Source organism: Leucoraja erinacea, chromosome 33 (assembly GCF_028641065.1).
Source record: "Leucoraja erinacea ecotype New England chromosome 33, Leri_hhj_1, whole genome shotgun sequence".
NCBI lineage: Eukaryota > Metazoa > Chordata > Chondrichthyes > Rajiformes > Rajidae > Leucoraja > Leucoraja erinaceus.
The window spans coordinates 22,198,265-22,215,003 of record NC_073409.1 but is presented as its reverse complement, the minus strand read 5'-3'; the positions used below and the strand labels follow the sequence as shown (position 1 = coordinate 22,215,003).

General features: G+C 47.2%; 1 protein-coding gene across 1 annotated transcript in view; it reads right to left on the bottom strand.

Annotated features, from left to right (window-relative positions):
* The window catches only part of LOC129712812 (NT-3 growth factor receptor-like), a 1,009,855-nt gene that overhangs the window by 224,769 nt on the left and 768,347 nt on the right, over window positions 1–16,739 (bottom strand). Inside the window, exon 12 of the mRNA XM_055661549.1 lies at window positions 10,288–10,479. Within this exon, the coding sequence (XP_055517524.1) occupies window positions 10,288–10,479 (192 nt within the window). The remainder of the gene's footprint in view (window positions 1–10,287; window positions 10,480–16,739) is intronic.

The window sequence follows — 16,739 nt, the reverse complement described above, 5'->3', positions numbered from 1 at the left end:
TTTGGTTAGTCTATTTTGTTTGGTTTTTCTAGTTGTTTTTTTTAGGGGGGGGGGGGGGGGGGGGGGGGGGGGGGGGGGGGGTGGAACGGGGTGGTGCAGTCTCTCCCTGCAGGGGAATGCGACTTTTCTGTTGTATTCCCCTTCTCTGCCTCCGTCGGCGCTGAGGCCTAAATGGAGCTGACGACCTTGAGGCTCCGGAGGCAGAGACCATCAAGACTCGCCCTGAGTTTGCCCCCGTGAGGGCGGTCCGGCACAGGAGAGGAGCGGCCAGCCCGAGATGGAACGAGGCTCCCGTTGGATCAGCCGAGCTCGGGCGAGTGCGGCGCTCGCAGCCCGAGGGAGGTTCGGTGTCCGTGTCGGGGCGGCCCGGCCCGAGGCTGAGTCGACAGATACTCACGTGAGGGTGGCTGGGACGGTGTTCTGGCGGCGGTGGCCTGAGTCCGGGGTTCGGCCGCGGGCCAGCGACTGCGTCTGCAGGTCTGGGTGGGCGGCAGCTACGACCACCCCGGGCTGTGGTGTTGAGCCGCGGGACTGAAACATAGTATCGCCTCAGGCAGAATCACAGTGAGGAGAGTGGTTGGTGGTCTCACTGTGCTGGATGTTAATATGTGTTTATTGTTGTTTTTTATTCTATGTATGACTGCTTAAATTTCGTTCAGACTTCGGTCTGAATGACAAATAAAAGGCTATTCTATTCTATTCTATCAAAATTCATTCCACTGGGTTGAAAGCTGCCTAAGCAAAATATGAGGTGCTGTTCTTCCAATCTGCGTGTGGCCTCACTCTGACATTGGAGGAGGCCCAGGACAGAAAGGTCAGTGTGGGAATGGGAGGGGGAGTTAAAGTGTTTGGCAACCGGGAGATCACGTAGGCCAAGGCGGACTGAGTGGAAGTGTTCAGACAAACGATCGCCCAGTCTGTGCATGGTCTTGCTGAGTCCACACATATTGACAACCGATTGTAATGGGCAGCTCGGTACGCAGGAGGGAGCAGCGCTCCTAGAAGGGCTTCAGTTTTGGTTCCAGGTTCTAGGTTCAATCCCGGCCTTGGGCCTCTCTCCATGGAGTAACTCTTACCCATGGCTGTGTGGATACTTGTCGGATCCTCCCAAGTCACAGGAGCATAAATAAGTCATTCAGACCACTAAGTCTACTCTGCCATTCAATCATGGCTGATTGATCTTTCCTGCTCAACCACATTCTCCTGACTTCTCCCTGACACCCTTACTAATCTGACAATCTTTACCTTAAAAATATCCATTGACTTGCCCTCCACGGCAGTCTGCGGCAATGAATTCCACAGATTCACCACCTTCTGACAAAATTAATTCCTTCTCATCGCTCCTCCTTCTAAAGGTGCCTCCTGTTATTCTGAGGCTATGGCCTCTGGTCCTAGACTCTCCCACAAATGGAAACATCATCTCCACATTCACTCTATCCAGGCCTATACATTTACTCTCATACCCCAGGGATGTATTGAAGCTGTAAGTGGGAATGTGGCAAGAGGGGGGTGAAAGGACATTTGGGAGAGCAGATGGAATGTCTGAACACAGTAGCTTAGAGATACAGTATTAAAACAGGCACTCCAGCCACACTGACCACTGATCACATGTTCACACCAATTCAACATTATCCCACATTCTCGTTGACTCCCTCCCCACTAGGGGTAATTTTATTGAGACCATTTACACTACAAACTTGCATGTCTTTGGGATGTGGGAGGAAACTGGAACAACTGGTGGAAACCCAACCATATAACAATTACAGCACGGAAACAGGCCATCTCGGCCCTACAAGTCCATGCCCAACAACTTTTTTCCTTTAGTCCCACCTGCCTGCACTCATACCATAACCCTCCATTCCCTTCTCATCCATATGCCTATCCAATTTATTTTTAAATGATACCAATGAACCTGCCGACACCACTTCCACTGGAAGCTCATTCCACACCGCTACCACTCTCTGAGTAAAGAAGTTCCCCCTCATGTTACCCCTAAACTTCTGTCCCTTCATTCTGAAGTCATGTCCTCTTGTTTGAATCTTCCCTATTCTCAAAGGGAAAAGCTTGTCCACATCAACTCTGTCTATCCCTCTCATCATTTTAAAGACCTCTATCAAGTCCCCCCTTAACCATCTGCACTCCAGAGAATAAAGACCTAACTTATTCAACCTATCTCTGTAACTTAGTTGTTGAAACCCAGGCAACATTCTAGTAAATCTCCTCTGTACTCTCTCTATTTTGTTGACATCCTTCCTATAATTGGGCGACCAAAATTGTACACCATACTCCAGATTTGGTCTCACCAATGCCTTGTACAATTTTAACACTACATCCCAGCTTCTATACTCAATGCTCTGATTTATAAAGGCTAGCATACCAAAAGCTTTCTTTACCACCCTATCTATATGAGATTCCACCTTCAAGGAACTATGCACGGTTATTCCCAGATCCCTCTGTTCAACTGTATTCTTCAATTCCCTACCATTTACCATGTACGTCCTAATTTGATTTGTCCTGCCAAGGTGTAGCACCTCACATTTATCAGCATTAAACTCCATCTGCCATCTTTCAGCCCATTTTTCCAAATGGCCTAAATCACTCTGTAGACTTTGGAAATCCTCTTCATTATCCACAACACCCCCTATCTTGGTATCATCTGCATACTTACTAATCCAATTTACCACCCCTTCATCCAGATCATTGATGTACATGACAAACAACAAAGGACCCAACACAGATCCCTGAGGCACCCCACTAGTCACCTGCCTCCAACCCGATAAACAGCCATCCACCATTACCCTCTGGCTTCTCCCATTCAGCCACTGTTGAATCCATCTTGCTATTCCTGCATTTATACCCAACAGTTTAACCATCTTAACCAACCTTCCATGAGGAACCTTGTCAAAGGCCTTACTAAAGTCCATATAGACAACATCCACTGCTTTACCCTCGTCAATTTCCCTAGTAAGCTCTTCAAAAAATTCAAGAAGATTAGTCAAACATGACCTTCCAGGCACAAATCCATGTTGACTGTTCCTAATCAGACCCTGTTTATTCAGATGCTTATATATATTATCTCTAAGTATCTTTTCCATTAATTTGCCCACCACTGACGTCAAACTAACAGGTCTATAATTACTAGGTTTACTCTTAGCACCCTTTTTAAACAATGGAACAACATGCGCAGTACGCCAATCCTCGGGGACTATTCCCGTTTCTAATGACATTTGAAATATTTCTGTCATAGCCCCGTCTATTTCTACACTAACTTCCCTCAATGTCCTAGGGAATATCCTGTCAGGACCTGGAGACTTATCCACTACTTTTACTTTGAACCTCATAGTATCCATAGCTACTCTACTCGTTTCCTTTACCTCACATAATTCAATATCCTTCTCCTTGGTGAATACCGAAGAAAAGAAAATTGTTCAATATCTCCCCCATCTCTTTTGGCTCTGCAGATAGCTTCCCACTCTGTCTCTCCAATGGACCAATTTTATCCCTCGTTATCCTTTTGCTATTAATATAGCTGTAGAAACCCTTTGGATTTACTTTCACCTTACTTGCCAAAGCAACCTCATATCTTCTTTTAGCTTTTCGCCCATCGGTCACAATGAGAGCGTGCAAACTCTGCAACAGACTGCATCTGAGATTGGGATCGATCCCAGGACTCTGGCACTGTGAGGCAGCTGCTTTATCAGCTGAGCTACTTTGCTACCCAAATGTGGGTGGAATAAAATGGCATAAGTGTTGGATCAGTGGAAACGAGTGACTGATGGTTGGCAGGACTTTGATGGGCCGAACGGCCTGCTTTCAAGCTGTAGAACTGTATAAGGCACGGACTAGAAGGGTAAGACTGGTAGTTGTAAGACTGGTAGTTGGCATGGGCCCGATGGGCTGAATGGCCACTTTCTCTGCTGCAATAAGGCATATTAAACATGTCGCAGGATTGCTGGGTTTTTAATTTGAAGAGAAAAGAAAACTACATTGCTGAACCTTCATCTGAAAACACTGTGATAAATGCGATAAGCTCACCGTGTGCGTGGGAATTTAGTTTATTGATTAAGCATGAAGAAGCGGTTTTGGCGGTGAGCCGTCTCCCAGCTGTAAATGTTTAATGAATCTCCAGCATTTAGGGCTGTTGAAACTGATCTGAATGTTGTAGTTGGCATACTTGTTTACGAGGAGCCCTGCCCGCATTAATTACACTCACAACAGCCATTCACTTTTCCATGTCTCCTCCCTGCACCTCCCCCTCTCCAGGGAACCACCACCTCCCTGCCTACCTACCTGAGGCTTCACTCACTGTAAAACCACTGCACATCTACACAGGCATCCTTGCCCAGCAATTATAATGCGCAAGATAGACATGGAATTATAAAGTGAGGTGGGTGTGTGGAACATGCTGCCAGAGGAGGAAGTTGAGGCTTGGACTATCCCAATGTTTAAGAAACAATCAGACAGGTGCATGGATAGGACAAGTTTGGAGGGATATGGACCAAACATAGGCAGGTGGGACTAGTGCAGCTGGGACATATTGGCCGGTGTGGGCAAGTTGGGCCGAAGGGCTTGTTTCCACACTGTATCACTCTATGACCCTAAAGGTATGATTGCATCCTGAAACTAAATATGCCCCGACTGGCTTTGAAGGATTTCTCATGCATTTTATATTTGATCGGAAAAAAGAATTAAAAGCCGTATTGAGGTAGAAATCAGTGGTCAGCAACATGTGGGTAGACAAAAATGCTGGATAAACTCAACGGGTGCAGCAGCATCTATGGAGCGAAGAGATAGGCAACGTTTTGGGCCGAAACCCTTCTTCAGACAATGTTTCGGCCCAAAACGTTGCCTACTCCTTTGCTCCATAGATGCTGCCGCTGAGTTTCTTCAGCATTTTTGTGTACCTTCGATTTTCCAGCATCTGCAGTTCCTTCTTAAACACTTTGTCGGCAACATGTGCTAACTTTGTGGCAAACTGTGTGGTGCATGTGGTTTTAATCTGTCTCCCAAACTTAGTCCCACTCTCTTCACTGGAACTCATTGGAATTGCTTGCGGCACGGTGGCGCAGCGATAGCGCCACTGCCTTACAACGCCAGAAATCCCGGTTCGATCCTAACTATGGATGCTGTCTGTAGGGAGTTTGTACGTTCTCCCAGTGACCTCCGTTAGTTTTCTACGGGTGCTAAGTTTTGTACAGGTTTGTAGGTTAGTTGGCTAGGTAAATTTGTAAATCGTCCCGAGTGTGTGTAGGATAGTGCTAATAATAATAATACATTTTATTTATGGGCGCCTTTCAAGAGTTTCAAGGACACCTTACAGAATTTAGCAAGTAGAGGAAAAACATGTATGCGGAATGAAATAAATAGTAGAGACATGACTAGTACACAAATTAAAGACAGAATTCAAATCAAAACACAATATGAGGCAATTCAAGCACAGATGAAAAGGGAGGGGGACGTGGGGCTAAGGATAGGCAGAAGTGAAGAGATGGGTCTTGAGGCGGGACTGGGAGATGGTGAGGGACACGGAATTGCGGATCAGTTGGGGGAGGGAGATCCAGAGCCTGGGAGCTGCCCTGGAGAAGGCTCTGTCCCCAAAACTGCGGAGGTTGGATTTGTGGATGGAGAGGAGACCGGCTGATGTGGATCTGAGGGACCGTGAGGGTTGGTAGGGGGAGAGGAGGTCAGTGAGATATGGGGGGGGCAGATGGTGGAGGGCTTTGTAGGTGAGGACCAGGATTTTGTAGTTGATCCGGTGGGAGATGGGAAGCCAGTGAAGTTGTTTGAGGACTGGAATGATGTGATGCCAGGATTTGGTGTGTGTAATGAGTCGGGCGGCTGCGTTCTGGACCAGTTGGAATCGGTTGATGTAGGTGGAGCTGATGCCAAGGAGAAGTGAGTTGCAGTAGTCCAGTCGGGAGGAGATGAAGGCATGGATGAGTCTTTCAGCAGCGGGAGGTGTGAGAGAGAGGGTCTGATGTGTGGGGATCGCTGGTTGGCGTGCGTTCGGTGGGCCGGAGGGCCTGTTGTCCATGCTGTATCTCTAAACTAAACTTAAAGACCTAAATATGTTCTCAGCTTAGCAGGAATCCATGTGGTAGTGAAGTTCTCAGTTTAGTTTCCGGTTTATTGTTGCCACATATACGCAGGTACAGGTACAATTTTATCTTGAATTCTGTCCGATATGTCGTCACATCCTCCCTTAGAACCACTCCGATCATTGTTATCAGCAGATAGGCCAGACTTATTTAGTTTGCTTTAGAGTTACAGTGTGGAAGGAGATCCAGGGATGAGGTCCAGCACCTGTCAGCCTGGTGTGCCAAAAATAACCTCGTCCTCAACTCCAAGAAGACGAAGGAGATTATTGTTGACTTCAGGCAGACCAGAGGAGGCAGTCACACCCCCATCCATATAAACGGGACTGAGGGGGAGCGCGTCTCCAGCTATAAATTCCTCGGAGTACATATCTCGGAGGATTTGTCCTGGTCCCTCAACACCTCCAAGCTGATCAAAAAGGCACAGCAGCGCCTTTACTTCCTGAGGAGGCTCAAGAAAGCCCACCTGTCCCCCCGGATCCTGACCAACTTCTACCACTGTACCATAGAGAGTATCCTGACCACCTGCTTCGCGGTATGGTACAGCAGCTGCACTGCTGCGGACAGGAAGGCACTACAACGGGTGGTGAAAACCGCGCAGCACATCATCTGTGCCCCGCTCCCTGCCATGGATGCCTTCCACCGAAAACGGTGTCTGAGACGGGCTGGGAAGATCATCAAAGACCCCTCACACCCCAACCATGGACTGTTTGCCCTCCTCCCATCAGGGAGGCGGTACAGGAGCCTCAGGTCACGTACTAGTAGGATGAGGAACAGCTTCTACAATAATACAATCACATTGCTGAACTCGGAGTCCCGCCGATAGATTTCTCTGGTCCCTCCGTCCCCATTGTTTAATTATTCTGTATTTTTTGATTTTTCTGTATCTTCTCTCTTTCGATTTAAAATTTTTTTTCTTTATGCACAACTACTACGGACTGACGCAAAACTGCATTTCGTTGTACTCATACTTGTATTTGTGCGATGACATTAAAGTTGAATTGAATTGAATTGAAACAGACCCTGTGGCCACAGAGTCCACGCCGACCAATGGCCACGTACACTAACACCATCGTAGTTCAAGTTTCAAGTTAACATTTATTGTTACGTGCACCATTTGGTACAGTGAAATTTGACATCCACCCAGTCAAACTGTGTCAGAATGTTATTTGTTGCAGAAAGATGTCCTCTTGTTCCTCTAAAAATAAAAGCATACATGCCCTGTCTGTTCAATCTGCTCTCAGAAGACAACCCCGCCATTCCAGGAATCAATCAACCTTCAGTGCACTACATGTAAGGATATATTTTCCTCCAGTGAGACCCTAGGTGGCGCAGTAGTAGTCGCTGCCTCACAGCGCCAGAGACCCGGGTTGGATCATAACTACCGGTGCTGTCTGTACGGAGTTTGTACGTTCTCTCCGTGACTTTTGCGGGTTTTCTCGGAGATCTCCAGTTTCCTCCCACACTCCAAAGACGTACAGGGATTGTAGGTTAATTGGCCTTGTGTAAATGTAAAAATTGTCCCCAGTGGGCGTAGTGTGTTCAGGATTGTTCATATGCGAGGATCTCTGTTCGGTCCGGACTCGGTGGGCCGAAGGGCCTGTTTCCGCGCTGTATCTCTAAACAAAACTAAATTAAATCTGTGCACAATATTCACTTGCAGTCTCAGTAGAGACCTTTATAGTTGTACTCATTTTTTATCTATAAAGGCAAACCTATTGTGGGTAGCTGACAATCATATGGTATAAACATTAAATTCTCTAATTTTGCATAATGCCACCCCATCCCCCAACTCTTTCCTGTGTATCCCACTCCAGTGGGCACCATTTCTCCCACTGCCCTGTTGCCCCTGCCCCCTCTCCCTCCTCGTCTGCCTATATCCCTCCCTCTGGCCTTACATTTCACTTCTGTTCCCTCTTTATCCGACAGCCTTATGCCTCCTTATCATCTCTGGTCTTTGGGGTCAAGGAAAGAGCGTTCACATCGGGGCCCTGTTTCCACCAACCGTTCCACCACCACACACAAGATGCACAAGAAGCGACAAGCCAGCCACCATTGTGTGCAGATGCCAAGAAGTGTGTTCAACTCTGCTGGACAGCCTCTAATCTTGTGAGTGGACTCGATAAGAAGCAGATCTCTGGCCTTTGTCCACCCATTTGCTAATCAAAAAAATAAAAATCCCCCTCCATCTATCACTTTCCAAGCTTTAGAGACAAAATGCTGGAGTAACTCAGCGGGACAAGCAGCATCTCTGGAGGGAAGGAATGGGTGACATTCCGAGTCGAGACCCTTCTTCAGACAATGTCTTAATGACTGAAGAACTGAACTTTGGACTGAACCTCTCTCCAGAGATGCTGCCTGTCCCGTTGAGTTACTCCATCATTTTGTGTCTATCTTTTAAGTAAAGTAAACCAGCACCTGCAGTTCCTTCCTACACTTTCTAGGCTTTGTCCTGCCTCTACTTCTCCGTCAGCTTGCTCCCTTCTCATACAAGCGGTCTGAAGAAAGGTCCTGACCTGAAACTACCTATCCATGTCCTCCAGAGATGCTGCCTGACCCGCTGAGTAACCAGCACTTTGTGCTTTCATGCTCTCCCCCAATTACCACTGCTGATCTTTTTCTCTTATCTTTGAAAATCTCTTTGCTTTTATATTGTCCCTGCAAACACAGAAGACCTTACATTTGTTGACATTATACACCATGAGCCTTGACCTTATGCATTCACCGAGCCTCACCATATCCCGATGACATCGCTCTGCAATCCATGCTTCCCACACCACGCTCAGCTCTGTATCATCAGCAGAAAATGCTGGAAACACCCAGCAAGGTCAGGCAGCATCTGTGGAAGGTGAGGCTCCCTGACCTGCTGAGTTTTTCCAGCATTTTCAGTTTTCTATATTCAATACTGATTACCAGCATTTTTTTGATTTGGCATCATCCGTAAACATGGATATATTACAGTTATCTGCTTCATCCAGATCACTGATGTAGATTGCAGACAATGAGTACCAGAACACTAGTCCCTCCAGTAGCTAGTAGTCACACAACCCCACATTAATTTTTAAAAATAAATCCTAATATCAGCTGTTCTCAAATCCTATCAGCTTATTCCCTCCAATAACACGGTCTCTTTCTTCAATGCTTTTTTTGAAAGCCCAAGTACGTTACATCGACTGGTTCACCTTGATTTGTCCTTCCACTTACAACCTCAGGTTTGTCAAATACAATTTTCTGTTATAATGTCCATGATGACTACTCAACCATCCGACTATCTGCTAATTCTACTGTTACCACTTGCTTAACGGTGGGTTTCAGCATTTTCCCAACTATTGGTGTCAGCCTAACAGATCCATAATTTTCCATGTCCCTCTCACCCAACAGTGGAACGATGTTTGGCACCTCTCGTGCAAAGTAATGGTGATTGAATCGATGGAATTTGGCAGATGATAACCTTGCTGTCCATAATGTCCACAATTCCCCCATTCAATACACAAAGGTCATCATTGCTGGGCATTTATCTGCCTTCAGTCCCATTAATTTCACCAATATGAATTTTGTTTCATTCATTCTCAACCTGCAGTTCTCCACTATTCCTCTTTGTCCACTTCCACCAAGATGGACACAACACACTTCTTCACCATTTTAGCCCAGCATTTAATCCCCTCCTGACTCAATCGGACTTCAGGTGAGGGTTGCAGGCAAGCAGAATGATAATATATTTGACCTCGCACTAACCTGATCTAACTTCATTAAATGTCCATATCACAGGAGACAGTGTAGCTCATGTATCATTGTTGCCCTGGGGATTTTCTATTGTATGGTTGGGCTTAGACACTGGAGTCCCATCCATGACTATCCTGGTATCATTGCAATACAGCATTGGTAACCCTAACATCACAGCGCGTATTACTCAGTAAGCGCCCGGCACACTTTCACCCAGTACAATTCAGGAAGCCACTCGGTCGCTGAGCAAAGTTTGATCACACAGAGGTCTCTCCTCTCGATGCTAAAGTGCAGGTTACAATCTGCACCACATACAAGGATAGACCTTGCAGGGTTGATGGTTGGTACTGGTTGCCGTATCACGGTATGTCGCGGTGTTTCGGCACGCACGCTGTTCCCGGCAATTATCATCACAGTGTGGCGGACCAGATAGCAAAAGATGCACAGAGTTAAAGGTCTTTGCACTCACATGTCTCCGGGTGCTTGCCCAGGCTGTGGGTCTGTCGGAAATACTGGGGGTTTTCAATCACTGGGATGCGGGTCATCCCGATCACCACGGCGTCAGGTCCAATGTCCATAGACGAGGGCGTGATTATCCCGTGGTTGATGTGGTGGAGGGGGCTTCCGGAATCTTCCTCGCCGCTCATCACAGCCACTGGGCCTGCAACACAACAACACAACAATAACCATCACACAACCATCAGCAAAGATAGACACAAAAAGCTGGAGTAACTCAGCGGGACAGGCAGCATCTCTGGAGAGAAGGAATGGGTGGTGTTTCGGGTCGAGACCCTTCTTCAGACCATCACCAACTACATCGACTGAACTAGGCCATTCGGCCCATCAAGTCTAATCTGCCATTCAATCATGGCTGAGCTATCTTCCCCTCTCAACCCCGTTCTCCTGCCTTCTCCCAATAACCACTGATATCCAAACTAATCAAGAATCTGTCAATCTCTGCCTTAAATATACCCAGTGATGGCCTCCCCAGCCGTCTGTGAACATGAATTCCACAGATTCACCACCCTCTGACTAAAGAAATTACTCCTCACCTCCTTTCTAAAGGTACGTCCTTTTATTCTAAGGCCATCACCTCTGGTCCTAGACTCTCCCACTAGTGGAAACATATTCTCCGCATCCACTCTATCCAAGTCTTTCACTATTCGGTAAGTTTCAATGAGGTTCCCCCACATCCTTCTAAATTCCAGCGAGTACAGGCCAAGTGCGGTCAAATGATCATCATATGTTAACCCACTAATTAGTTTAGTTTAGTTTAGTTTAGAGATACAGCGCGGAAACAGGCCATTTCGGCCCACCGGGTCCGCGCCGACCAGCGATCCCCGCACATTAACACTATCTTATACCCACTAGGGACAATTTACCAAGCCAATTAACCTACATACCTGTACGTCTTTGGAGTGTGGGAGGAAACCGAAGATTTCAGAGAAAACCCACTCAGGTCATGGGGAGAACGTACAAACTCCATACAGACAGCACCCATAGTCGGGATCGAACCCGGGTCTCTGGCGCTGCGCCACCATGCCGCCCACAAACAGGAACAATCAATTCCTGGAATAATTCTCGTAAGCCTCCTCTGGACCCTCTCCAGTGCCAGCAAATTGTCCCTCAGATATGGGGCCCATTCATGGAAATATGCAGCATGGAACAAGGCCCTTTAGCCCACCAGGTCCATGCCGACCTGTACAATGGCTGAGTGGCGTTCAAGGCCACAGATGGAGGTGCATGGATCACCCATACACACTAGTTCTATGTTATCACACTTTTGCATACACTCCTTGCACACTCGGGGCAATTTACAGAGGCTGATAGACCTACCAATTCACACGTATTTGGGGATGTGGGAAGAAACCGGAGCACCCGAAAGAAAGGAACGTGGTCTCCGATGTCACATTAACCCTTTCCTTGCTGTACAACTTACATGGACATATTTTCTCCATTTCCACCAAAGCCCACTGTGTTCATTCCAGCTTCCATCTACATAACACAGCAGAGACCCGCACCATAGTTTATCACCATGTAATCCCCACTCACTCAGACTGTCGGATTCCTACACAATTTAAATGAAAAGATCCTTAAGCTATGAAGCCGACAGCTAATCATAGAATGACAACCTTACACGAACATGAGCTTCCAAGCAATCGGATTCATCGTTTTATTATTTTAACAAGGTTGAATGACATTGACATTATCACACATTGGGGCCTTGTTACTGTAGTGACGGGCCTGATTACTGACGGTACTTTAATTTCAATGCGTATTTCAGCGAGAGAAAAAATACTTAAGAGGTTGTTATCTAAATGTTCCAGTTTCCACCTGATTTATTCTCAGAGGGATAACAATACTGGAAAAAAACAAGGTTATTTCAAGGTCCACTATTGTTTAATATTAGGTGGAGGTTGGGATGATTGTAAAGAACTTTTAGTGGAGTGAACAGGGCTTATTTCAATTGAAGGGTGAGGTTTAGTTTAATTTATTTTAAATTAGAGATACAGCGCGAAAACAGGCCCATTTGGCCACCGAATCCGCCCTGACCAGGGATCCCCGCACACTAACACTAACACTACCCTACACACACTAGGGACAATGGACAATTATACCAAGCCAATTAACCTACAAACCTGTTTGTCTTTGAAGTGTGGGAGGAAACTGGAGAAAACCAACGCAGGTCACTGGGAGAACATTCAAACCTATGACAGACGGCACCCTTGGTTAGGATCGAACCGGGGTTTCTGGCGCTGTAAGGTAGCAGCTCTACCGCTGCACGAAGTGGGACACTGGAGGCACTGCAGCAGCCTAGGGCTCAATGAGATCAGCGGCTGCTCCAAGTGGCAGAGTGCATGGATTGGAAACAGCGGCACGGAGAGGCGGAGCAGCGGTGGAGGTCATCGACAACATCAACATTGTGGCCAGGCCAGGCTGACCCCTCCAACTCTGACCCAGTGCTGTCGCCAGGGCAACAGACATTCATGGCCAGGTAAAGACGCAAACATTTTCAACAACTTGAATGGTGCCAGAAACGGGGCAAATGTTCTTCCCTGCCTCAGGGTATCTATACTCTTGTAATTAAGTATGACTGTGTCCAGGTATAGTAGGAATTTTACTGGACGCTGTTCATTGTACCTCTGTACATGTGGGAATAAAATAGCACTCAACCGTTGAAGTTTCTTGTACACTCCTATGAACAAAAGCAATGAGCTACAGTAACAATCCTGCTATAGTAACAATCCTGCAGCCTTACAGGCACATGGACTCAGACAACACACTAAACATTAAATATACGGCCGTAGGCAGTAGAAATAGAAAAATGGTGCAAGAAATACTGTAAGGCATTTTTGCAAGACAGTAGCAGAATCAATTCACTGAAATGAATAGGAAGGAACTGCAGATGCTGGCTTAAACCGAAGATAGCCACAGAATGCTGGAGTAACTCAGCGGGACAGACAGCATCTCAGGAGAAAAGGAAAAGGTGAAATTTCGGGTCGAGACCCTTCATCAGAAACATATTGACTTCTGCTGGTGAGGAAACCAGTGAGGAAAGTGACCAGTCAACATGTTCCCGAGTCCAGCCCCCCATGCATTACGTTACCGAGTCCCGGCCCCATGCATTGCTGGATGAATGTGGGGAATGCGCTGGAGGTCAGATGCCTGCACATGCTGGTTTATACTAAAGATAGATACAAAGTGCTGGAGTCACTCAGCGGGTCAGGCAGCATCTCTGGAGAAAAGGATAGTTGACGTTTCAGTTGGGACCCTTCTTCAGACTGTCTGATGACTGCCAACCGGAACATCACCCATCCCTTTCCAGAGATGCTGCCTGTCCCACTGAGTTACACTACTCCAGCACTTTGTGTATATTTTTAAGATAAATGGTTTGTATCTTTCCATTAATATTGATTATTTCGTTAATTTATATCTATTAATTGTTTATCAAATGTAATTGTGTTTGGCAGCACTGGAGATGGTAGATGGGGTTGGAGGAGGTAGATGTGAACCTCAGTCTCACCTTCAAGGACTGTCGGGGCCCCTGGATGGAGATGAGCGAGGAAGTATCGGGATGCTGCGGTGATAGTTTTGGGAGATGGTGTCCTGGAGTTGAATGGAGGGGACAGGTGACAGGTGTTCGGAACGGCGCTCCGGTGAGGGCGGCCCGGCGCGGGGCTGGAACGGCGCTCCCGTGAGGGCGGCCCGGCGTGGGGCGGAGATGGTGCTCCGGTGGCTGAGGCGGTGTTCTGGCGGCGGCGACCTGAATCCGGGGCTCGGCTGCGGGCCGGTAGGCAACATCGTCGGAGCTCGCAGGTCACAGGCTGGTGCCTGTTTTCCGGAGCTCCCGCGGCAACAGCTGCGTCCGCTGGAATGGAGGGCAGCAGCTTCGACCACCCCGGGCCGCGGAGCTTGAACCGGCCCGTTCGCGGAGCTCGGTGAGCAGCGGGACTAACTTACCATCGCCCGGTGGGGTATCGCCTCAGCGCAGAGGGAGAAGCGGAGGGAAGAGACAGTAACCCTAAGATTTTTGCCTCCATCACAGTGAGGAGGTTCCTGGTGCTCACTGTGGTGGATGTTAATTTGTGTTTATTGTGTGTTTTGTTGTTTATTATTACATTTATGGCTGCAGGGAACGACATTTCGTTCAGACCGAAAGGTCTGAATGACAAATAAAGGATCTAAGGTAAATGGTGGTGCCAGGGCTAGGTTGTAAGTGGAATTGTTAAATGCACAATCTCTTGCCCCAAGTAGGTGAGTCGAGGACCAGAGGACATATGTTTAAGGTGAAGGGGAAAAGATTTAATAGGAATCTGATAGGTAACTTTTCACACAAAGGGTGGTGGGTGAATGGAAGCTGCCAGAGGAGGTAGTTGAGGCGGGGACTATCCCAACGTTTTAAAAACAAGGACAAGTACAAGGATAGGACAAGGTTGGAGAGATATGGATCAAATGCGGGCAGGTGGGACTAGTGTAGCTGGGACATGTTGGCCAGTGTGGGCAAGCTGGGCCGAAGGGCCAGTTTCCAAACTGTATCACTCGATGTCTCTATGAGTGGTTGGAATTGGAAATGGAACATCGCATCATGTCTTGGCTTCACTGACTTGTAGCACAGTACCAAAAGGAAAGCCAAGGTTTCTGCGTAACTGATTCTTTATCCTTTAATTTCCATTACATTTTACATTTCATTAAAATTAAATTGTGCAGTGTAAAAATACATGTCACTGTGTGATCCAATTTCCTGGCAAACATTTTCCCAGTGAATTAATTTAACCTCACTTAACATTTTATAATCTCCCTCAATTAAAGTTTGCTCAACATTCATGTTCCAAAGCAGAGCTTTTAGAATCAAGAATATACGATGGATACATTCTTGTCAAACATTGCATCAAAAAAATGCAAGAAAATCTATTCACTGGAGACACCGTCAGAAGCAGTAGTGCATTCAGTAGGAACTGGAGGGGCCTGTATTGGGCTGCACCCGTGCAGGACTCGCTGAATGCATCAACTTTGCCACTGGCTTCCTCCCTGCCCTCAAGCTCACTTGGACCTCTGACACCTCTCTCCCATTTCTCAACTTCTCTGTCACCATCACAAGGGAAGATCATCAACTGGCATCTACTATAAACACACCAACTCTCACAGTAATCCGGACGACAGCCCCCCCCACCCCACCCCACCCCACCCTGCACTCAATTGGTCCGTCTCCGCCGTATCTGCTCCCAAGAAGAGGGTTTCCATTCCAGGACATCTGACAATAGACAATAGACAATGGACAATAGGTGCAGGAGTAGGCCATTCGGCCCATCGAGCCATTCAATGTGATCATGGTTGATCAACCACAATCAGTACCCCGTTCCTGCCTTCTCCACATATCCCCTGACTCCGCAATTTTAAGAGCCCTATCTAGCTCTCTCTTGAAAGCATCCAGAGAACTTGCCTCCACCGCCCTCTGAGGCTGAAAATTCCACAGATTCACAACTCTCTGTGAGAAAAAGTGTTTCCTCATCTCCATTCTAAATGGCTTACCCCTTATTCATAAACTGTGGCCCCTGGTTTTGGACTCCCCCAACATCGGGAACATGTTTCCTGCCTCTAGCGTGTCTGAGGTGTATTCTTTCTTCAGTCAACATGCTGTCATGGATGGATCCCCTACCCATGTTCCAGCTGTTTCCCACAGTTCTCGCTCCCCCTCTCCCCAGATGTTCCCCTGGTCCTCACCTTTTACCCCACCAGCCTCTGCACCCAACTTATCATAGTCCAACATTCCCGCCACCTTCAACATGATCCCATCACCAGTTAGATCTTCCTATCTCCACCTCTTTTTGCTTTCTGTAGAGTACACACTCCTTGATTAACTCATCCCTTCCCACCCTAACCACCCCCTCTCCAAGTACTTCAAGCCCAGCTACTCAAGTACTTGAATACTTGATGTATTCAAGAGAGAGGTAGATATAGCTTTTAGGGCTAACTGAATCAGGGGATATGGGGAAAAAGCAGGAACGGAGTAATGATTTTGGATGATCAGCCATGATCATATTGTAGTGTTGGCTCGAAGGGCCGAATGGCCTACTCCTGCACCTATTTTCTATGTTTCTCTGTTTCTGTTACAGAGGTAACACCTGTACCTATACCTCCTCATTCGTCGCCATCCAGGGACCCTGGCAGTCAAAGGTTCATGTGTACCTCCTCTAACCTCATCCATTGCATTTGGTGTTCTCAATGTGGCCTCTTTTATATATTTGCGAGACCAAACGTAGACTAGATGACCCTTTTGCCAAAGACCAGTGCTTGGTCCGCCAACACCCGCTGGATCTCCTGGTTGCTAAACATTTTAACTCTCGTTCCCATTCCCATGCCGCCCTTTCTGTCCTTGGTCTCCTCCATTGCCAGAGTGAGTGCACATGCAAACTGCAAGAA